Consider the following 25,613-nt stretch of genomic DNA (forward strand, 5'->3'; position numbering starts at 1 on the left):
CCCCGTTCCCCTCTCTGGTTTGAGAAGCCGATCCAATATGTGCCTCGAACTCTCTGCGAACCAGCGAATCTCCCTGCGCCGAACGTCTCTGTCGCTACGCCGAACCCGATCCGATCGCCTCTGTCGTGAACTGCTCCTTCTGCAAATTCCAACTATCGCAAGCGAAGGTCTTCTGGCGCCTGATCGCACGCGAAGACTTCTGCCGCGATCCCTCGGTCGCACGACTCTCGCATGAACTTCCTCTGACAAATTCGCCTGTCGCGGCTCCTGATCGCTGAAATCCGAAGACCTCCCTGTCACAGAACCGTCGGAGGAGCTGCCACGGTTCTTCTTCTTCCCTTATTGCGCCGACGAAATTTCTCCTCCCTTCCGCTCTGATCCCACTTTTTGAGTAGAAATCCATGCAAAATGAGGTTCCACAAAGATATCTATGTCCTCAAAAACAGCAGAGCAACGAATTTTTTTCAATATTCAGAAAATAGATTACAAAATTTAGGATACTACATAGGGTTACATACAAGTCTATTTATAACCTTAGAAAATCCTAAAATATAGTATATAATTACCAAATTACCCATATACTTCACCCCCAACTCACATAAAAAACCTCTCCTAATTTAGACAGAATATTCTGCTCCGCTCTAAAATCCGCCCCTTTATGATATACGAGTCATGTCCAACACCCATCCTTTTTTTAACCTGTACAGTTCAATTCGCCATTAAGCTAAAAGCATAGTTTAATATGGCCAGTTTGACAAAGTTGGCTCAAATGTACCCTCATTTAAAAATATTAATATAAAAACAAAAAACTTTTAAAGCTGCATCCAATCCCTATTTAGTTCAATCATATTTAAAAATAAAAACTAGTTAAGCCAACAATTATTCAATGAGGCATTCACATAGATACCACCCCCATTCCAATATATTAACATATCTAACTCCTAAATTTTAATATTTACATTCATACCATAACAAAAACACCACCTTAACTTAAAATGAAACACACCCTTACATGCATAAATAAGGCGACATTAGATATGTAAATACATAAGAATTGAGTAGTATTTAAGTAAATCCTCCTTGTATAAATATAAACTATATATGATGAATCTGCAGAAGAAAAAGTCTTTAGCAAGCTGCAAATACCATAAATATTGAAAGATGATGAAAATAAACAATACAAATTTCTAGCCTGATACAATAACTGCAGCACATAATTAATACAAACAAAATTCTTTAAAAAAAAAAAAAGAAAAAACTTAAATACCCTTCTGCTTCTTCTGCTTCTTCTGCTTCGGCTTTCTCTGCTGCTTATATTCTTCATATAAGCTCAAAGCCGAAGATACTCTACCGAGCTCCAACCTCAACTTCTCATTCTCTCCAATGTCTCTAAGCACCATAAAATGCTCTTCAAACTTCCTCTCGATAACATCCTCGTCCTCTTCCTTCTCCAAGCCGCGAACTTTCTCTGCATCGATGGCAACAAACTCCTCACTCCCCATTTTTTTACTTCTCTGCTTGAAAGAAGATTTTCTGTTTAGAGCTTTGAGAAGCTCGCGCTCGATCTGTGAGTCGTCGAAGGCATTTACAGGAGAAAGGGCGGAGAGGTAAGCTTGAGTCTGCGAGGGATTCATCGTCGTCATGGCTGATATGCCTGAAGCCATTCCAGATATGGAGGGATTGTGGTGCTTGGAAACGAGGCTGAGCTCCCAGAGAACGGAGGCGAGAGCGCCGCTTAGATGTGGGTCTGAAGCCTCTGGTTTGTATTTCTGGATGTTGAGAGTAAGATTGGTCAGTTACAGCAAACCGAGCAATGAACATATAAGAAAAGAAGGATTTACACGTACATCACTCAATTCAATTCCTGTGTATTTACATATTTAATATCTAAATTTTAATTTTTAGGTACATACCACCTTAGTAATGCATGAAAAGATGTATTTTAGTCTTTGAAAGTTTAGAATGGTGGTATTTTTATGTGATATGTAAATGCACGGGAAATGATTCTTGGACTCTTTTCAAGAGGATTGTTTTAGTTGCAGACTGTATAAAATGTTCGATTTAATCCCTTGATTGTACAAATATGATACAAAATAGACTCTCTATAAGAATATTAAAAAAAATGGGGCGTTTCAAATCACATCAAATATATCACTATTTTAACTTTTAGAAAGTGGCATGTACCATTTCGTGCATATGTAAGGTGGTATGCATGTAAAATTGAAGTTTAGGAGTTAGATATGTAAATATATGTAATCCTTTTTAAAATAAATACAACTTGATGTCATTCCTCGCTAAAAATTTAAAATTAAATAGCAATTCTACTAGTTAGACAACCTTGGATCATTTTTGAGTAGTTGGAGTAATTGTTGGCATTTTAAACAGTTGGAATTAAAATGGCTCCCACAAAAAGTCTAGAGGGCATTTTCATTGTTTTCCAAAAAAATGAATTATAATAATCATGCAAGAAAAGATGAACTCACCACAACTAAACCAGAGAGCGAGCCGCCACCAGGATCATTCTCCAGCAGACTACGGCACTTGCTATTTCTCAGGAGAAGATGCTTCAGTGTTACCAAGGCTGCAGCATATATACATTTAGCAACGACTACACGGGGCATTTGCATATCTAGCACCTAAACTTTTTACATTTAAGCGACCAAAATATTTCACGTCATATCAAAAATACTACTACTTTGACTTTTAAAAAATGAAATGCATATTTTCATGCATAGAAAAGGTGGCGTATGTGTAAAAATTGAAGTTTGTATTAGATACATAAAAACATAGGAATTGAGTGGTATGTATATAAAACTGCTGCTGGGGTAGTCTGAGCAAAGGAGAATAGAAGTTTCAAAACGTCTAAGCATCCAAGAAACTACATAAGGAAACATATCTTAATCGACACGTATTTTTATGCTAATAAAGCTTCAGTTCACAGCTTGAAATGTCCAATCGTAGTTATTAATGCAGAAATTAGTGAACAAAAATTGAAATAGAGTGGCATTCATCAATCAAAACAGCATAAGCACAATGATTAACATCAAATGACCTTTTCCGTTCATCTCTCCTTGTTTTATGTACCAAAATGTGCATTTAGCTTCTCTCATACATTACCATGATCGACAGAAATAGTTGAAAAGCAAACCAGTCAAACTCGAAGCTAGGCACTGTTTTGAATTGAAGAGTCAAAATGGTCCCTGACCTTTTGTTGGGGATCATTTTAGTCCCATTGTCCACAAAAGTGTCAAATTAGTACTCGTATTAAAAGAGTGTGAGGACTAACTTAGCACTTTAATAGACTATGGGACGAAAATGGCCTAGTGTAAATAATCAGAGACTATTTTGGGATTTTACTTGTTTTGAATTTAAGGAAAGTCAGGGAGATGAAATGAAATTCAATTATTTGTGAGCTGATTTAGAATTTGCCATTTATTTGATCCTTTCAACTCTACATTTCATTTATTTTAATTCAAATTCCATGTACTCAAACACAGCCCGAAAAAACTACCTGCCATTGCCTCAGACGAACCAAAACTCAAAGCAAATGTAGCTAGACGTTTTATAAAAGCAGCTGCTCTGTGCATATCATGCTGCTTTCCTTCCCAAAGCATGGTCTTCAGTGCTTCAGCCAGAACATCACCCCGGTCTCTATGTAAACAAAATAAACAACATGACAAACCAAGCATATAATAAAAAACTAAAGAATTTCGATATTTTTCTACTTTTGAATAAAGAACCAAAGTAGTCCCCTAATTATTTCCGTGGGGTCCTAGTCCCTGAGTCTATAGGAAGTGTTAAATTAGTCGTCACTCTTTTAATACGGGCTGAAATAAGTCCCCATGGACACTGTTTTAGCCCCAATCAAAAGAGTCCAAGAACTAGATTGACACTTTTATAGACTCTAGAACTAAAATGGTCAACTGCAAACAATCAAGGGACCATTTTGACATTCTTTCTAGTTTTAATTATGATCAAGAATCACTAGCAATAGGGCAAACAAAATAAGCATATGAACATTATTGCGTTTAGTCTAAAATAGAACAAACATACCAATTAACTCTTCTCACGACTTATAGTAAGAGTATAAGAGATTTAACAAACTAAAGCTGCAGAATTATAAAGAAAGACATCAAATTCAAATGCAGCTAAACATTTTATGCACTGACACCAAATTACCTCCCTGAGACGGTCTGTGCTCACAATCCATAATGGGATGACTTTCTCAAGCATCATAAAAATCATAACAAATGACTCAATAATCTCCGAAAAAAATGAAAAAGCATAATATTCTGATATGTCTAACGTGTATGTTAATGAGTAAATGTCTGTGACGAAAAGGAAAATATATAGTTAATTTCAAGATGGGTGAATATTAAAAAAAAGGTTCCTGGGATACTATTAAATGAAAGAACAATAATGGATATAAGAAAATAATTAAAAAGGATAAGATCCCAAGTGTATAAATCCTAGGATTGAATCATAAAGTTGACACAAATAACCAAGTATAATAGGGCTTAAAGATGCATACTAAACTCAACGAACAACCAAAAAGTGCAAAATGAATATATAAAGAATGTAATAGAAACACCTATTCAGCACAGTCATAGATATCTGACTTTGTTTGCTAGCACTTGCACAAGGTAGAAAATATGCAAAAATAGGGTAGAATTATGGTCAATTAAATAAGATAGAGATGGGGTATATCAAAATTACAACAGCCAACAATGTCCGTGTGGATATAATAAGCTAGGGTTAACCCCACATACTGGACTAAACTCTTCATGTTAAAAGCTTGCATGAGATTCGTGCATTATTTAATTTATAGCTAAAACACTTCAAAAAAACTTCAGAAAATGATTACAAAAACATCCTGCAATATGCCAATCATCTCGAGTATACTGCATTTAAATGTATTGCTTTAACTTCAGCTTAAAAATAGGGACACTATGTTTTCAAAATTAAAATGTTTGATAAAACTACCACATGATGCAAGCAAAGATTGAATGCATTGCCATGGATCCTCATCAAATTGTTCTTTACTTTTTTTTTTTTAATTTTGAAAAAAAAAAAGAGGGAAATAAGCATGGAGGTTCCCCTAGATCTTAAGAAACCCACAAGGCAAAATAAGAAAGTATGTCATAGTCCTCGCCACCAAGCATAGGAATGTATAGTGCCATAGAGATGCTGCTCTAATCCTTCTTTCAAGCATGCAATCCAACAATGCATCATAAACACAACAACAACAACAACCCTTTATCCCACTAAGTGGTCGGCTATATGAATCCTTTTTCTCCATTGCATCCTATTGAGTGCCATATTTTTATTTAATTCTAATAAATTAAAATCATTTTTTATACAATAAGCCCAAGTCTTTCTAGGTCTACCTCTACCTTTCTTAACAAAAGTCGAATCTAAAATATCTATTCTCCTAACCGGATCATATGATGGTCAACGTTTAATATGACCAAACCATCTAAGACGACTCTCTCTAATTTTGTTCATCACTGGAGCTACACCAATCCTATTCCTATCACGGATATAATCCTATCACGGATATATTCATTTCGTAATTTGTTTCTAAGTGAAAAGCCACTTATCCACCTAAGCATTCTCATCTCGGTAACTTAACTTAGTTTTATGCTTCCCTTTTAAAGGCCGACATTCTGCACATAGAGTATTGTAGATCTCACCACCATCTTATAAAATTTTTCTTTCAATCAAAGCAGTATTTTTCTATCACACAATAGGCTTGAAGCATTCCTCCACTTCAACCAACCTACTTGAATTCTATTAATAGAATCCCCATCTATACCACCATCACTTTGAACAATAGACCCGAGATATCTAAAACGTTCACACCTTTTAATAATTTGATCATCCAGGGTTACAACTATGTCACTAAAGCTACTACTACTACTACTACTAAAATTACATTCCAAATTACATTCCATGTATTCAGTTTTAGTTATACTCAAACGAAGGCTTTTAAACTCCACAATAGACCTCCATAATTCAAGGTTTCCTGCACTATTTCCACAAGAAGGATATCATCAGAAAAAAACATACACCAAGGTACATCCTCCTGTAAATGTCCAGAAAGATCATCCATAACTAAAGCAAAAAAGATATGGGCTTAAAATCGATCCCTGATGTAATAAAACTGAAATAGGATAATATTTGGTAAATCCTCCTTCTGTTCGAACACAAAGTAAGAGCTCTAATATACATATCTTTAATGACTTGAATATAAGTCATATCAACACATTTCTTCTCTAGAACTCTCCAAAGGATATCTCTTGGAGCCTTATCGTAAGCTTTTTTTAAATCAATAAAAATCATATGAAGATCCTCCTTAATTCTCTCTGTACTTCTCCATCAAACCTTTCAATAAATGTATAGCTTCCAAATTAAGGGGCTTTTACCACACAATTCTCGTCAATTTACCTATCTAACACCTAAACATTCATATTTACATGCATATTACTCAAATTTTTTAAATCACGTCAAAAACACCATCATCACTACCTTTTTAAAAGTGAAATACATATTTTCATGCAAATGTCTGACACAAAGGATTTATAAGTGTAAATATCAAACTTTGGGTGTTAAATATGTAAATACATAAGAATATTGTGGTATGATGTAAATTTCCCTAAAACAAAAGGCTCCAAAATCACCATAATCTACTACAAAACGATAACTTTCAATTTATAATGGCAATAGTCCAGCTTATTACATAATGAATAGTTGTGCAAACATACCTGAAAGGCCTGTATTCCAGTAGTAGATTATAGAGCTGAACATAAAACTCCTGAAGATCAACATTCAGTGCATCTAAATTGTTCCTCATCACCCTGAATGCCACTATGCAGCATTGGAGTTTCTCAGAAACTGACAAGCTACCTAAGGGATTATCATTGAAAGATTCATTATATCCGGCAAGCTTTTTCAGGCAACTCATTAAATCGCCTAAAAAATCCAAATCGATCAAATGTGCGAACTTCCCCAAGCCCATCAGACAAGGACCAAGAAGAGGACGAGGCCCAGGACCAGTGGATGAAGAATTATCATTCAGCATAGACCTGGAAGCATCAAATTATAATTATTCCAATAAGCAGGAAATAAAATGAACAATTCTGAAAAAAATTAAATTTCGTACAGACAAAAACCAAGTTTTATTATACTAATGATTGGCTGATTAATATGATGTTAAATCTTTCAAATCTTTGGCTAAATTCCATGTCTCTCTTCCTCTATGGCGCAACTAATAGAACAACAGTAATGACTTTCTCTAACAAGAAGAATTCTTAAAGTGGCAGTGTTTTCCCTCCTGGTGTTTCCTTCCCTAGTTACGAGGACAACCGAATTTGATGGAAATATCATTAATTACAAACCTAACTATAGCCAGAAATAAATTTAATGAGTGAAGAGTGAAAAAAGTCTCATGACTATTTACATGGGTCTCCATTTAGTTCCTGGGTCTATAAAGAGTCAAATTAGTCCCTAGACTCTTTTGATATGGGCAAAAATAATCCCTAGGGAGGACTATTTTAGCCCCCATTAAAAGAGTTTCAATCCTAAATTGGTACTTTTATAATTTTTTTTTTATGATATTTTGATTTACATTCGTGCAGAGACGAGGCGCGTGGGGCATCTGAGGACAATCCTGAAGACGTTGAGGGATCACCAGTTGTATGTCAAATTAAAGAAATATTCTTTTGCGCAGTTGCAAGCAGAGTACTTAGGACATGTGGTGACCAGAACAGGCATAGCAGTGGATTAGTCCAAGATTGAGGCTATGGTTGATTGGCCCTTAACAAGAAATTTGATTGAGAGGATTCCTAAATTTCACCGGCTACTACTACCAGAAGTTCGTAAGAGAATATGACACAATAGCATAGCCATTGACAGAGCAATTGAAGAAAGACAACTTCAAAGGGGAGAAGCAGCAATACAGGCCTTTGAACAGCTAAAGAAGGTCATAACTAGCGTATCAGTATTAGCACTTCTAAATTTCAATAAATCATTCGTAGTTGAGACGGATGCTTGGGGGTATGGATTGGAAAACAAGGCAACTGACATGCTGTCGAGAAAGGTGGAGGAACCCCAATTGACAGCCCTATCGATACCCCTGGTCCTAGATTGAGACGTCTTGAAACAGAAGAGAGAAAGGGATGAGGAGCTAAGAAAAATAAGGACTGAATTACTACGTGCTCTGAACAGTCATCCAGGATATTCATTGAGGGGACAGCAACTGCTCCACCAGGGGCGATTTGTACTACCCAAGTCGTCGACGTATATTCTCATATTATTACAAGAGTTTCATCATAGTGCGATCGCGAATCATTCAGGGGTGCAGAAGATCTACAATCATTTGGCAGCAGAGCTTTATTAGATGGGCATGCGCAAAAAGGTGTCGGGCTTGATGGCAAATGTGATGAGTGCTAGCACCACAAGTACTTGACCACAGCACTAGAGTGTTACTACAACCATTAGCATTACTAGAGAAGGTTTGGGAAGAAGTGACGATGGGTGATTATGGTAGTCGTGGATCGCTTAAGTATGCACATTTCATTACCTTACAACATCACTACACTGTGGTCTCAATCGCGGCGGTGTTTATCCGAAAAGTAGTACGTTTGCACGGGGTGTCGGAATCAATTGTATCGGAGAGAGACAAGGTGTTCCTCAGCCACTTCTAAAAAGAGCTATTTAGGTTGCAATGGACAATCCTTAAAAGGAGCAACGCGTATCATCCCCAGACCGATGGTCAGAAGGATGTGGTCAACGGGAGTGTGGAGACATACCTGCGTTGTTTGGTATTTGATACACCGAAGTTATGGGCTAAGTGAATTGCATGGGCCGAGTATTGGTGTAATACTTCATACCACACTACCGCACAGACAAGTCCTTTCAAGATATTGTATAAGTGGGATACACCTCACTTGATACATTATGGACATAGCACTACACTGGTATCTAACGTTGATCAATACTTGGAGGAGAAAGACAGGATACTAGCACAAATTAAGAGAAGGAAAAATTTTCTGTCCGGACTCCGTACGCAGCTCTACATGCGGACTCTTAGTAATATATCGTCATGTGTGTTATATCGAACCTACCAAAAAAATATTAAAGTGGAATCACGGACTCTACAATAATTCTGAAATAATCTCGAAATGACCCAGAAATAACTTCATCGGTTTCGCTTTATTAACCCCGAAATAACACCATGGAGTTTATTTTGGGGTTATTTATGAGTTATTTCAGGGTTATTGAAGTAAAACTTATATATTCTACTTTAACAATAAAAAAATGAGAAATAACATTTGAGATGTTCTTTCGGGGTTATTGAAGTGGAACCGTAGAGATTATTTTGGGTTATTTATGAGTTATTGCAGTGGAATATATAGGTTTCTTTTCAATAACCCCGAAATAATATTCGCGGTTCCACTTCAATAACCATGAAATAACCTCTGCGATGTAGCACACATGGCAGCATATTATTGGAGTTTGCGCATAGAGCTACGTCAGGAGTCCGGACATAATTTTTCCCAACTTAAGGGGCATCTTCTGAGGGCTCAAACATCATGAGGAGAAAATTGGAGGGGCACATGAGAGATGTGCAACTCGAACCAGGGAACATAGTCTACTTGAAGCTGATGCCCTACCGACGGAAGAAATTGGACAGGAGGAGAAGAGAGAAACTTTCACCGAGATACTTTGAGCCTTATGAGAAGATGGCAAACGTCGAGGCAGTGGTCTATTGTTTGAAGTTACCACCATCATCCACACTACATCCGGTCTTCTTGTATCCCAGCAGAGACGAGCAATTGGAGATTACATATCCTCATCTACACTGCCGCCCATGTTGACGAAGAACTTGGAGGTGATTATGGAACCATTAGAGGTCGAGGGAATGCATCGAGGAGTAAGGAGAGCGAAGGAGGTAAAGGTTAAGTGGATAAACTGCCAGACTATGAAGCGACATAGGAGCCTTATGAGGTGATTCACAAGCATTTTCCCTCTTTCCACTTTGAGGACAAGATACTTTTTTAGGAGGAGAGTAATGTTACGCTCGGGCGAAGGCCGGTCTACGAAGGACTGATTGATTGCAATCTTGTCATCCCACAGGCGGGCCGGCTTGTGTAGCGGGAAGAAAGGGAGGGAAAGCAGAGGAACGAAACAAGGGGATGGGGTCCACTCGAGCCATAATCACATATTCAAGGAGAAATTGAGGGGAGTTTGGAAGAAAATTTAGAAGGAAATTTTTAAAATGCTTTGGGAGAATTCTATTAAGGGGAGGAGCCTAGGGTTTGTTATTTTTTATACATTATTTTTGTGGTTGTTGTGTTTTCTTCTTTTGGTGTTGTTCCTAGTGACGTCTAGGCTGTGGGAGAGTCGATCTACATCTCAAAAGAAGATCATCTTTTGTATCTTGTTTGTTTTTCCTTTGATTGTTGTAAGAGCAGTCATTATTTGTATCTTTCCACCTATCTATTGCGATTTCACAGTGGTTTGTTCGCTGATTTTGGTGTCGGGGCGTATCAAAGCATTACTATGTCTTGTCCAATGTAAGCTCAATCAGACCATTAATGGGTCAAAGTAAAACCATCAGCACACGTTAACAAGTTTGTAAAGTTGATGCTTATGTTGGCCTATGTAGCAAAATAACAAATCACTTAATCTTCTTCAAACATACTTCATTTGACTCAATTATCTTAATAGCCTATGTTAATGAAATTATACTTGCATGGAGGATGGATCAAAAGGGGATTATAAAAGTACAAAACTATCTTCAAACATGTGCCTTGATGATTCAAGGGGTCCCACATACTTCTTCAAGAATACAAAGGAGCTCATTCAATCAAAGAAAACTTGTCGTTTAGGTTGTAAGGCTGCTAACACTCTCATTAGCACTCAAAACATTGTTAATAAAAAAAGGATGTCTCTCAATATCTTAGGTTGACCGGTAAATTGATGCATCTTACTATCAACAGGCCAAATACTTCCTTATTGGAGCAAAATTCAACACATGTAAAATCCCAAACAAAGACATCAGAAAGATTTTTTGCACATTATCATATACCTTAAGAAGTTATCAAGCAAGTTTCTATTCTAAAGTCTACCACTAACAATAGGCACCTTAATGTGACTTTTTCTGATGTATATTAAGCCGGATCAATATATGATAAAAATTTCACATTCTGCACTACATATTTCTAGAAGGAAACTTGATCGCACTGAAAAATAAAAAATAAACTATGGTGGTCTAAATAAGCATGAATAAACTGAGCTTAAGAACCTCCAAGAGAATTTGGTTTTAAAATTACACAAAAAGTTCATATTAAATTATGGTAATTTACGTTATCAACTATATTGTTAAATAATCCGCTGTTACATAAAAGAACAAGCACATTGACACTGGCATTAATTGACGCTTCATTCGGAATGTAGTATTATCAAAAAAGTTTGCTGCTCAATATTTTTCCAACTCAAAGCAACCACAGATACAACTGCCAAGACTTCAAATCACTTGAACTTTTTAAGCTATGTAACAAGTATAAGGTCATTTTTATATATGTTCCAAGTTAATGTAAAATGTTAGTTAAAGCATACTAATTTAGAAAAACCTTCTATTTCTAATTAGTGGATCATATTCATTTCATTGTACCTTAAAATATTATGTTAGGTTCCTCTATTTACAATTGCCCTGTAATATATATGGGCGTCCCTACAAAATAAGATACAAAAATTTCTTTCCCTCAACAGAAACAACACGAATTTCCTGCATAATTCACCTTTGAAAAGAGGGATCCATAGAATGCTTTAGAATGCGAAAGTATGTCCCAAAAATTGCAGATAGTATTTCAGACTGTGTCCTCCTTCGTTCATCACTATCAGGAGCAAAAGATACGGACTTCAAATCTGCACTTAACTAAGTTTAGAGAAAAAATAAGCCCTTAATCAACCAGCTCACCCAATTCAAGATAAATAGTCAAATGTGGAGAAAAAGTACCTCTTCTCTTGTCTTGGTCATTAATTCATGTTTCCTCCTCTTACCTTCACTCATTGGAAGCTGATTTGATTGCTCAAGATGTTGCTTTCGCTTTTTCTTCTTTGATAGTTTTTCCCTTTTCTCTTCCTTAGGCTCGGATTTTCCAAGATCTTCGTCAAAAAACAATGACAAAAATACCTACAAAGACAAAAAAGAGCAAATCCTAGATCATCTTTATTTGAAAGCTTCATCAAAAACAAAGGACAGAAATACCTACCAAAACATAAAAGAGCAAATGAGTAAAGTGTCTCCTAGAGTGTATGAATGTGTCAAATTGGTCACCAGAATTTTTAAATTAGGGCTGAAATACTCCTCAGCTGGCACTATTTCAGCACATATTAAAAAAATATTGAGGATTAAATTGATACTTTTATAGACTCTCAGACTAAAAAGACCCTCTCCCAAAAAGTCAAGGGACTATTTCAACACTTTTTGAAAGCAAATTCATTTCGAAATGCAAAGCAAGAAGTTCAGATATTTTTCACCATTTAGTCTTATCGAAATAATTTTTTTTTTTTCTCAAAGGCAAAATTTCAACGGTAAATACAGCGGTGGAGGTAATATATAAACCTATATCATTGAGTTCAATCAACTGCATCACAAAAATAGGAGAGAAGAATTAGAAACCCATGCTTACTTCTATGCTGTCTGGATGGAGCTGGCAATCATGGGCCTTTACAAGATCTGAAATCAACCGAACGGCTTCTAAGGTAACTTGGCCGCCATGCTTTCCCTCATTGGTAAATACTGATTTTATAGTTTCACAGCATAATTTCCTAAAGAAATACAGGCGACAACAAAATTGGCAACATATTACGGACGAGTTGAGACTAGCTCACAAAATTGTAAGTTTCGGCGCATTTGTTTACAATAAAAAATTGAAACAAAAAATAAAAGCAGATAAAATCGCATCACCAAGTTCTCAAGCCAATAAATGCAAAACATGGCTTAAAATAACAATAGAAATATCACTAATCTATATTATGGTCACATCAACCAATTAAGAAATCGGCAAATAGTCTGTTCAAATGAACATGAGCTTGCTAAACAATAGCAAATATACATATATAAATACATGTATATATATATGGAATAATGATTATAAGAAAAAACAACAAATCAATGCTTGAAATTCAATTAGAGCCTGGTAGGATCCAAAATTAATTCTCTTACAATGTTTCTCACTACCACATTATGCCAAATAAAACTTGGGTATTACAATATTAACCAGAGTCATTTTTAAAAAAAGTAATCCAGCCCTTTAAAGCATTAAAAATATGAACAAAATTCAACACAAAATAAATCCTTCAGGGCTGTTTGGCAACTTCTAGGATTTAACTCATTTAGGACAAAGTAAATCCTATAAATTTGGATTCAATAAATCCTAAGGCCTGATAAATTAACATTTAAATTAACTTAATTGTATCAAGCCTTTCATTAAATTAAATTGAGTATCTTCATAATCATTCTTCATTAAATAACAAAATTAACAAAAATTAAAAATGTTTAGCTATCCTAATTCAAAAACAAAAAATAATAATTAAATAAAAAAATTTATTAAATAACTACTACCTTCCCCTCCTCCCTCCAATTCAAAATCCTCCTGCTACTTTCCACCCCCTCATATCTGATACCCTCATGTTTGTTGTGTGTGTCCAAAACCACATATTTCTCCCCTTCGTTCTTACCTGAAACCCCTAATGAAAAGAGGCAAAATATGTTGCAATAGGCGATTGCAAGTAAGGCAAGATCGTGATAAGCACTTGCAGGCTACACAACCACCCGGTTACCTTGCTTCTCCTTTGGGTGTTTCTTCCAAATAAATCTTTTGAATCCAACAAAAAGATGGTTTACTAAATCAGGAATTTACACCAAAAATTGGTGAAATCTTAATTTAGCAAATATAAGGATTTATATTGAACTCTTTCACCATTAACAAACGGCCCCTTAACATAATAATCCAAAATTCAATAAAAAATAAAATTCAATGTAAAAATCCCTGCATGGCCACGTCACAACATTTTGGCATAAGAAGATTTCAAGCAAGATACTTTACCGACCAAATAACAAGAACATAAGCGCCTAGCTTCAGTAATATACAGGTAACAAAAAAAAAAAAAAATCTTCTTAAAAATCTCATAATCAGTAAATAGAACAAAAGGCAATTTTATAAGAACCTTACGACATTATCTGCAGAGCTTATATTCCTGACAACCACAGCCACTAAATTCTCACGGAAGTTGAAGTGAGGCACAGCATCTAGTAAAATACACATGCACCGCACTGCAAGGCGGTGGAAAGAGGGATCTTTCTCGAAGGCTATCAACTTTTGAAGGTAAGCCTGACATGAAATTAGATATTAATAAAAATAATCAGTATTTTCTTACTACCATGAAACATTATCTATCATTTATTTCTAAGGTATATTTGCAAAAGTGTTGCAACTTTAAAGTTTAAAAACGAAGTGAGAAACCAAGCCAGCAACTCAAGATATGAACTGAACAAATCATTCATAATATAAGTATTTCTACAAGGTATGCATAAGAATAAAGAAAAAGTTTCAGAGATATAAAAAGTTCTATATCACTAAAACTAAACTAAGAGCGCAAGAATCGCAATCTAGAATACTACACCAAACAAACTAATGAAAAATACTAATAATAAAGCATGGGAAGTAAATTTTGCACAATAAGGTATGCATCCCAGAAAACAAAATTACTAAAATTTTATTTTGAATAATTCATTATATTAAGAATAATATAATACTTATAAAAATTAATACATTTATTTTTTCAAGTTCATTGCTAAGGCAATAGCTACTTGTGGCATGATTTTTTCACATGTAATGCTGGACAAGTATTTAAAAAATTACAATGGCAGTTATACAAAAAAATTTCAAGTATAAGAGAACAAGGAGCAAACCTTGTATGAGCTTAGAAGGGTAGATTCATAAAAACGTGTTTGTAGCACATCTTTTGACACTTTCATCTCCAGCTCTTTTTCAGTTGGCAACCGAATTCGGTAGCTGCAGTGAATCACATAGTTAATCATGAAGAAAATAGTATAGTAAAAATCACAGAATTCGCAGAGTAATTGAGGAAATTGCGGTGAATACCCGGGAATAATGTCCTTGAAAACAGCTACTACAGACATAAGCCCAAGTTTAACGATATTATGATCCTCGTCGCTACAGATATGCAGCAAATCTTTTAAGGATTTAATATTCAACTCAGGATTCTCGAGCAATGTCATTCCTACTTCTGCAAGCCTAACCTTCTTTCGAGCAAATAGATCTTGAGCTGAAAGGTCCTCCTCCACCTTAGCCTGCAGATGAGAGTGAGTTCAATGCCACACACAAAACAGTCAAACAAAGCTCGATGTGTGTGTCTACGATAAAAGCGAAGAACAGCATAAAAGGATCAAAAGACAGAATCAATGTTGTCAGACCTAAAGAGATAATTCTCACATTTGAAAGTATGAAATTAATAAACTTCTACTATTTTTCTTAATTGAACAACCCGATTTGAAATTAAAACTAGAGAAATAAAACCAAGTGAAACACAATTCAATCTAACACTGTATGAATCATATTGATGGATGAGATTTGCAAACTAAGGATCTATTTTTGTCTTATTTCATGAGAAAAAGACATTTATGAGGCCCCTAACGAGAAGATTGTTGAAAGAAAGCCATATCATGCCATGTCATCATACAGGCTTGGGAGAAACAACCTGCTCAGTTCAAAGAAAAAAATTCATTTTTCACTTTCTATTGGCACAAAACTTGTAAGTGACATCTTTGAAACAAAGTTGCTTAGAGATAAACCCAAAGAATTGGAAGATAAAAAAAATACCTCGACAAATGAAAAGAATTAAAACTGTTCAATCTAAAACAACAGGAATCATATTGATGGAAGAAATATGTCAACTGGTCTGCTTTTTCTCTTAAATCATGAAAAAAAAAATTACAACTATGACACATCTAGATGGAAGATTGTTGAAAGAAAAGCAAATAATTTCATGGCATGATATAGGCTGGGGAGAAGACCTACTCAGTTACATGAAAATTATCAACTTATTGTTTTCTCTTGACACAATTTACAAGTGACTGCATTTAAACAAAGTTCTTTGAAATAAACCAAAAGATTTGCAATAATCCAACTTCCAATAACTTTCATGGCACAAATGAGGTGTGAAACCATGGATTTCAGCGCCTCTCTTAAACAAAGATATCACCTGTAGAGAAATGTAAGAAGGCTTCGCATGTCATGATCATTTGCCCATTTTTCAGAAGCAAACAATTTACAGCAGAAGGCCTCAACAAAAGAAATTTAAGTGGCCAACGTTAATACCACCACAAACATCAGTCTTCAAAATAAAAACAGGAAAAAAAGTTAAGAGTTGAGAAAAGCTGTGACATTCTAAAACATATTTGATTTGTTAAAAAATCATGACCAAATCAAAGACCTACGAGCATAAAATATTCAATCCCAATGTTCAAAATGCGAAATCAATATCAAAGAAATAAATAAAAACATGTTGCTCTGAAAACAATGCCTTCCATCAAAAATGAATGGTTCATAACAATATTAATATTTTCTTTCAACAGAAGAGGAAGTAGATTAATGCAATATCAAATCTTTCCTTGAACTGTATAATGGTATTTATAATTAATTACAAATCATCACCATCGTAACCATCATACCTATATGTATAAATACAAGATCCAATGTAAAGAAAGATAAATCAAAGCCAAATAAATCAGAAAATGTGATACGGAATTAATAAACTCCATCAAAGACAAGTAGCCCACGATTCTATTAAAATTTTCACCTAAAAAGAGATTAAAAACTAAATGCAATATCAAATATTCCCTAGAGTAGCTAAATAATCAATTACAAGACAACATCTTCATTAAAACATTTTCATAACTATGTCGTCATCATCACAATTCCATCAATTAGTGGTTCGCTTCACGAATCCTCACCGCCCATCCCTTTTGCATTAGATGTTAAACTTTGTTTTGTGCAAATCGAACATCTAGGCATGAGATATTTCATTTTCATTAGATCTATTGTGCTCATCTTCCTAGCACACAATTCTTATGCATTTGCATATCTTACAACTAACTTTCATATTTACATATATAGCACCTTGGTGTTTTAAGCATGTGCATGAAATGTAATAGTGCTATTTTTTATGTGATATTAAAGATTTGAGTGATATGTGTGTATATATGAAAGTTTAAGTATGAGATATGTAAATACATAAGAATGCTGAGCTATTAATGTAAATGCCCCTAATTATTATAGCGCCAAAAACCAAAAATTATTTTCAAGAACAACTTTCTCTTCTACGACCAATTAGATTACCAATGAATACTCCGATTTGATCACTTTGCATTACCAATAAAAGCTATACCCTCAATTATATCTCCACTCTTTAACCTTTCGGATAGAATATTCAAAATACTTGAATCTATCCAAAAAGAAAAGTACCAATTGATTGTTTACCTCGGTTGTAGTCAACATCTTCTCTTAACCAGTCCTTTATCTAGTCCTAGGATCCATTCCTAGTATCCCTAGGTAGTTGAGTTGGTCTTGGTTGGGTTAAATTGACTCAGGTTATGTCTAGCAAACCCTAGCTTGGCTAGTTGATCTAGGACTGATTGGGTTGACCATGGATCGGATTGGGTGTGTTTGGTTTTGCATTAGATGAGCTTGGGTTTGGTCCAAATTGAAATAAGATTAAAATCAATCCAAATTCAAATTTAAATTTGAAATAAGTTTAATTTAATATATAATGGACTCAAAATTAATATTAAAACAAGATTAAATATAAATTTTAAATTGAATTTAATTCAACCTAAACTTTAACTTAAAATTAGAACTTAAGTTAATTCAAAATTAAGCTAAATTTTGAATCTAAATCTACATTCAAAATAAACGAAACTTAAACATATAATCTTAAGTTTAAACTTAAATTTAAGTGAATCAAACTAAAATTTAATCAAACATAACGCACCGTTGGAGCATTTGGAGAAATAGTTTTGTGTTTACTTTTTCAAGTTGTGGTGCAAATGTTGTGTTTTACAACCTGACTTGGATAAATGCGGTGGTTGTCAGAAAGCTGCGATCTGACTTTTTGAGATAAAAAATTTTGTAATAACCACCGCAGCTTTTGGAAGTACCAGATCATGTTACCTACATACTATTTATTACAAGTTTTTCCTAAAATGATTATGGTTATCTGCTTAATGCAAATAAAAATATTAAAATACAAAAATATTTAACTTTGATTCAAATATAAAATTTTAGTTATTGATCTTAACAACATAAATCAAAAGGCTACAAACTTTTCACAATCTAAGTCATATGACCTTAACAGGCGGTCAACTATTCTGTTAGAAAGATTTATTTATATTCCTATGATAAACATTCATATACCATAACTAATATTGTATGTTAAATGAACAAATGATATTCTAAAAGCACCTTAATCTCTTTTCCATATATATATATATATATATATATATATAATATGTAAAAAATATATATTATTTGTGATTTCATCTCTCACCTTTTGAGAGTGACTAAATGCTCTGCTGCTTTCTAAAAGGCATGCATATGTCATTTGCAAATTCCAACACTACTATGAAATCAAGTAAAATTTCATCTATCACATATTCAACATCCATCATAAATCCTTAATAGTCCATCTTACCAACACTTAGATGCTCATTACACTAACAACAATATATGACATATCATCCTCAAGTATATTAGGGTATTGAATCCATCTCTCTCAATCTTTGATTTTTCAAATTACTATTCAAGATGACGTAGGATAAAAAAATGACCTAAAAAAAGTGAAATGGTCAAAAAGAGTTGTGTGAGAAAAATTTGAAGCCAAAATATACATTTGAGGAGCACAATAGGCAACATGGTGATAGACTGAAGGTTTTGACATAATAACCAAATAAAAGTTCAATATAGACTCTTTAAAATTAGATATAGCATATGAAAAGTAGTAGTATATTAACTGAAAGTGTAAGAGAAGAGTACCAAGACATCTGAGTGTAGACCTTCAACAAGAGTCGCTTTGACTTCGTCTTTTGCTTGCCTTTTAGCCTCCTTTTTACTTTTCTTCAATTTTTGCCTTCGTTCTGCTTTTGTAAGTTTCACCAAACCTTTATCACTATCATGCTCTTTGACCTCGGATGCAGGCCCATCATCCTTATGTACAATATTTGGTTCTTCCACTGTAGTTAAATCCAAAAAGTTAAAACACAATAAATTCTTAGATGTCACAAAATGAGATTATAGTGTTTGACTAATGCATCAGTAACATCAACATAATAATCGAGTTTTGAAACTGACAATATAAATCGCAACACCAGAAGAGCATAAGAGTTTACTTTCCAGATGTACAAAAATATATAAATATACATTACCTTATGTTAACCATGCAAAAAAAAAGAATACGCATATACCTTTAAGGAAATATAAGACATGGTGATCATCATCATCACCAACCTTTTCCCAAATATTTGAGATAGTCGAGGTTTGAAATAAGCTTTATGAATCCCCATCCCCCATTAATTCATGTTTAATGGTATGGGAGTGTTAAATCAATTATGTGTAAGTCTGTTTAGAAAACTTCTAACTAATTTGCTTTTGTTCTACCTTTTTTTCCTATGCTCTTTCAACATTAACTACATATATTACCATCTTATTAGTGCGTCGTCTACGTTCGTTGTGAACCCCAAATCATCTATTTTTTTTCTTTCACTACTTTATTGCAATGGATATCTCTCATTACCCCTTTTCATAATCATGCCTTAATATACTATTGGTACTTTGTTGGCATTCTCGTTTGCCACACTTGAGTGACCAATAAATGACTTAATGTAGATTAGATTTAACACTCCAGTATATTCACTTATTACATAGTACTCCTAAGGCACTTGCCTATTTTAAATACATAGCCCAAAGTCTAAAAGTTACTTCGCAATTTATATCACTATTCCTCTATACAAAAATTCTAATATGTCCAAAATTTTAAAACAAAAGTATAATTTTTTGGTAATATCTTTTGATAAATTACTACCATCGGGCACTAAAATTGTATCTTCAATATTTTCTTCATAATTTTCACTAATTTCAACAAAAGTCTTGCTAATTAAAATTGTGTTATATGCCAAAAAAAAAAACATAAACCGAAAGTATCTCATTTAAAATATTCATTACAAACATTACTATAACAAATAAAAAAACATGAACTTAATGTTGATATCGTCTTTCAAAACCTTTCGGTCATCCACACATATAATAACTTCGACAAACATTTGCCACATATAACTTTATCCTTAAAGCATCAAATCAATTATTTCAATACTCAAATCATGTGTTTTCTCAAGATAAATATACATTATGACAAATCTTTATATAAGATGGCATTTAATCAAAAAGTGGTTGACAACCTACGTTAAAAAATGCTTTCCAAACAAAAATTGTTAAGTTATTTGATGTACTTGACAATAAAATAAAATAAGAGGGCACATTATCGCATGTAGGGAAAGAATACGATACATGTGACGAATAAATAGTGCAATGTTACTTTATTGCAAGTTATGAGAACGCGTGCTCATAAAACCTCTATCAATATTTTAGAAGTACAAGTTGGTGAAACCAATTTTGCTTAAGCAAAAAAAAAAGCTAGTTAATAGTTTAACAGCTATTATGCGCGCATCCCATAAAGAAGACGAAAGGATAAAGTGAAAAAATAAAATTAAAAAAAATCAGTTTGTTGACTACTCAAGGTTTGTATGTTATGATACATGACATATTTGTTGAGCCGCATGAGAGTATTAGACTTGACCTCAAGCCAAATAGTTCTAACAAAAAATCGGAGTTAAAGCATCAAGCAGTTATCTCTCACCCATAACCTCAAGTTTTGGGGTTAAAAATAACCCTGATCACTATGGTATCAAGCCTCTCCATTAATTCATACTCCATAAAATTATTTGCATGTAACAAGTGAATGTGTTACATGTATTAAACAAAAATAGTTCAATGCTACTTTTTTTGGAAGTTTACAGGAACCTTTAACTATAAAAGCTCTATAAACCTTTTAGAAGCATGGGTTGGTGGATAAAAATTTATTTTTCTTAGGTGAAGAAAACTAGTTAGCAATTTGACAACAATTAGATGATAAGAATCTAAAGAGACAACAAAATAACAAAATCACTTTGCATTTGTGTGTTAAGGCATATGAGAGTACTAGGTTTAATTTCAAATTGGACCGATAATGGTTTGGGAGAAAATTGCTCATGTGATTTATGGCTCCAGTGGTTCTTGGGGCTTCTACCAAAATAAAGCAAAAATCAAAAGTTTGTGACTCCCATAGCAATGAATTTTGGTGCATGGTACTCAATAATGTCAAAAAAACATCAATATGAAGGAAGTGATGGTCTCTGTAAAAGTTTCTCACATGAGGAGATTATTATGAGGCATGAGAGGATTGGACTTAGTACCATATCGAATAATTAAAAAATATGTAGCATTAAAAATACAAAGTCTTTAGCCATCGCTCAAAAGATTAAACTTTTGGATTGAAGCTAACTTTGAGTGCATTTGTAACAACCCCAATTTTGATACCCATCTGTTTAGCGCTCCTAGACACTGTTTGGGTGTCATTGTAAAGCTTCTTTTTCCCGCTCTACTTTCATGGACAGAGGAGGCATCAAGCAAGAGCTAAGGCTGAAATGTTATTTACCACAACTTTCTTGTAACTTCAAGATTCATGTGTTTAGTTAATATCAACTTTTTTGTTAGCAATTTAAGAGGAGATCGATACTTTAAAAACACTAGTTTAATACCTGTTCGGTAACACAACTCTCCTTCTAAAGTCTTAATGGGCAGAGCATCCACACGGTCTACTTGAAGGCCCTCCTCCTCCCTCGCTTTCTTCAAATCAGCTTTCTTTTTCTTCCTCTCATATATTGCTTCTAGCTCGTCTTCCTTGTAATCAGCAACTCGAGATACATGCCTAATACATAATATTCATAACCTTTATTTTACGTAGAAGTTCTTTAAAAATAATAAGAATAACAAGTCCGTCACCAATCGCCAAAATAATTCCGCTGCAAAACGTTATTTTGGCAGAAGTCATACAAAAACAAACCTATCGTAATAATATCTTCTCACCTGTTGATCAAATTAGCGTCAAGCTTTGTAAGGAAGCCAGCGTATTCAATATTTTTTTTCACGAAATCCAAATCCTCATCAGAAACCTCAATTTCTTCATCTGGGATATCCGGCGGAAGCTGTGGTGGAAGGTTTACCTTCTTCTTCTTTCCCATTCAAATTCCAAAATCAAGTAATGGTGAAATAGGCCAAGAGAAAAGTAGTAAATGAGACGGGAGAAGGGATTCTGAAGGGTTGCTGTTGGTCTGTAAAAGTATTGCCTTTGGATGGGTCGGGACCGGAATTATGTGATGCGGCTATGATGGAGATGACTGCCGGGCTGTTTGGTAGCCGGTTTTAAGCAGGATTTACGCAGGAATTAAGCTGAATCCTGCCAAAATGGCAAAAAAAAAAGTTTCCGTAAATCCTGAGCTCCCGTAAATCCCAAATGACGCCGATTCGTAGGAAGATGAAGAATGGTGCAAATAGGCTCACCTTCCTCAATGGTTTCTGGTAAGAGCGGAGCGGGCGGATGAGAAGGATGGGAGTTTCGGTGGTCGCTGTAAGCCACAATCCCGCCGTTGCCTTCCTAGTTAGCTATGATGGCGACTGCATAGCGAAGGTTCGTTTAAGAAGGCGATGGTTTTGGGGCGACCGGGAGAGGAGAGAGATAAAAGATGGTTTTCGGCAGAAATGGGAAGTTTGGGCGAAAGGAGGGGGAGGATGGAGGCGAGGGTTTCGGGAGGGCAAAGAAGGTGAAAGGTATGTGGTTTTAATTTACTTTGTTTGACTTAATTTTATTAATTTAACTGATTAATAGTTAATAGTTAATAGTTAATAGTTAATAGTTAATTAATGAATAAAGATATACTTTAAATTTTAAACTATCTAATTAAATTTTAAGCAATTCTTAATTTACATAGTTAATAACTACTTAATTGTTGATTAATATTAAACTATTATTTAATAAGTCATTCATTTATACAAAAATCTATTGGTTATTATTTTTATGCTTAGTTATTAATTAATAAAAATGCACATTTTTTTGTATACATGCTCATTTTAATTTTTAATTTAATATTTATCTTTGTATGTTCCTCTAATTAATCAGACTAGATCCTTCTAAAAGTTGTTAAATTGCTTCTGATGATTTATCAAAATTTACTTACTGGTATAACAAACAATTTTTAGGATTTCACCACCTCAAGGTTTGGTAAATTCGGATTTGCTAACTCTGATTAAACTGAAGCTGCATTTGGGTCGGCTTTTGTATTGTGTTGTGTTTTGAAAATGTTAAATCGGTTGTTTGTAAAACATAGTGCAGTAACTTTTATTAAAAAGCGACGTATTTTTGACAAGTTGGCTGTCTACCGCATTCAGTATTTCATTTGTTTCGTGATTACACGTTTGTCCCTCTCTTCTTATCCCTTTGAGCGACGACGTTGCCTAGAGTTATCTTCTTCCCTTATTTTCTTTATTCTACGCTAATGTTGACTTCATTTGCTCTCCTTCTACCTCCAATAACTTCTATCATTTACCTTCAATGTTTATTTTGGCCAATCTTTTTTCTGCGGTTTGTGGTATATGGTCCCTTTGCTTTTCGCGGTTTGTGGTTTGTGGCTTTATTTTTTGCAGTTTGTGATTTGTGAACTCTTTGCTCTTTGTATTATATGGTTCAAAGAAAAGGATTTGGAAGAACCTTGTTTCATTTTTTCTGTGAACTTTTGGAAAACTTGGTTAGTGGTATCTTTGTCTTTTGCGGTTTGTGGAAGATCTGCATTTGATTATCACTTTGAACTTTGGAGAAATTAGTTTGTGGCCTCTTTGCTCAATATGGTTTGTGGTTGAAAGAGAAGGATTTGAAAGATTTGTATTTGTTTATTATGTGAACTTTCGAGAGATTGTTTTGTGGTCTCTCTGCTCTTTGCTATTTGTAGCTGGAGGAAAGGGATTTGTAGTTGAGTTGTAGTTTGGCTATGGGTTTCTTTGCCTTTTACGGTTTGTGGTTATGGGTGTCTTTGCTCTTTGTAGATTATGGTTTGTGATTATTTTAAATATTTTTTTAAGTTCTTTTCAATGGGTGAGGAGTGGAGATGTCATACATGCTCGGGTTGGGTCATTTAAGTTGTGTCCATTTAGGTTGGTTTTGAATGATGTTGTCAATGTCAACAATACATGTCAGTTGAATTTGAGTTTGTCTTGGTTGATTTGATTCGTGATTCAATTTTGGATGAAGATGATCACCTCTTTACTCTTATAAATTTTGAAACAAAATCTCTAGCAATGAATTTGAGTTTGGATTTACTAAATAAATAAGTGTTTGCTTTTTTTTTGTATTAAGTATAACTCATTCAAGACATTTATTTGATATGAATTTGAGTTTGGAATAGTTGGGTTTTTTTGCCTCCCACTCTCTCATTATGGCGTGGTGTGATGGTTTTAATCCTTCAGAAAAAATGAGTTTAATAACTTGTAATGTTTTAAGAGTCTTGCACTATTAATGTGGATTCCTGTGTTTTCTATTTACTACACGATATGAGCATAATTATGGGAGAAAATTATAAAGGCGTCAAAGGAATAAATTGGAGGTTGTGACATCTTCATGTGGGCGGATCAGTTTGATGATGCCGCCTCAGATAGTGATAAGGATTTGAGAGTTTTATTGGATAAGAGATAATCTCATAAATTAATCATCTACATTCATATTCAATATCATGATAATATTATTTATTTTTTAATATTAATTTTTTAAATTTTGTCTGTCGTGTTACTCATTTCTTGGTAAAATTCTTGTTTTTAACATATAATATTGAATTGAATCCCTGTTTTCATGTATAAAATGTGCAAATTGAACTAGTTTTGTTATAAAAAACACAATAATGAAAAAGATGGACAGTTGTAACATAATTGTTGTACAATTGCACAAAACAAACATACACAACTTTCTTGCAACAGCTTCCTAGCACATCTACCATGCAATAGCTTTTTTAAATGTTGCAACTACCTAAAACAGACCCTAAGTCCTACTTGCCACCTAACAGCCCCTTTGTGTTGAATGTCGTATTAGCTCGGCGGTCTGGCTGGAGCGGTGGCTGAAAGGTTGGGAATATCATAGCTGGTTAGGGATTGCTAGACCTTGCATGTTCAGCACAGCATTAGAAATAAATGAAATATATTGAAATATTTAATTTACAACAAAATAATCTCTAAAAATTAAATGACTTTGAACTATCATATAAGTTTTATGCTGCTATGTTTTTTTTTACTCTCAATGCAATACAGCGGGAAAAATTTTCAAAGCAAAATACATCTCCTTATTTAATGTTTATGTCCAAGTTTAATGATATTATAAATTTGATTGCCTGT

General features: G+C 34.2%; 3 protein-coding genes across 5 annotated transcripts in view; 1 reads left to right on the top strand and 2 right to left on the bottom strand.

Annotated features, from left to right (window-relative positions):
* LOC110018373 (ATP synthase delta chain, chloroplastic-like) overlaps positions 1–403 on the bottom strand; it is a 7,974-nt gene extending 7,571 nt beyond the window's left edge. Inside the window, exon 1 of the mRNA XM_020715665.1 lies at positions 119–403. Coding sequence (XP_020571324.1) covers positions 119–403 — 285 coding nt within the window. The remainder of the gene's footprint in view (positions 1–118) is intronic.
* The window catches only part of LOC110018375 (uncharacterized protein sll1770), a 138,485-nt gene that overhangs the window by 65,093 nt on the left and 47,779 nt on the right, over positions 1–25,613 (top strand). The gene's annotated exons all lie outside the window — the stretch shown is intronic.
* LOC110018374 (nucleolar complex protein 3 homolog) lies at positions 1,269–23,003 on the bottom strand (the record flags this gene model as incomplete). 3 transcript variants are annotated; one of them, XM_020715666.1, is given in 14 exon segments in its annotated part: positions 1,269–1,769; positions 2,484–2,581; positions 3,512–3,651; positions 6,765–7,085; positions 11,805–11,941; positions 12,023–12,199; positions 12,699–12,837; positions 14,239–14,402; positions 14,984–15,086; positions 15,177–15,385; positions 19,125–19,321; positions 21,941–22,110; positions 22,269–22,638; positions 22,743–23,003. In XM_020715666.1, coding segments are annotated over 13 exon segments (2,511 nt in total), but the record flags the coding sequence as incomplete, so codon positions are not given.

The sequence above is a fragment of the Phalaenopsis equestris genome, unplaced genomic scaffold, assembly GCF_001263595.1.
Source record: "Phalaenopsis equestris unplaced genomic scaffold, ASM126359v1 Scaffold000018, whole genome shotgun sequence".
Taxonomy (NCBI): Eukaryota; Viridiplantae; Streptophyta; class Magnoliopsida; order Asparagales; family Orchidaceae; genus Phalaenopsis; species Phalaenopsis equestris.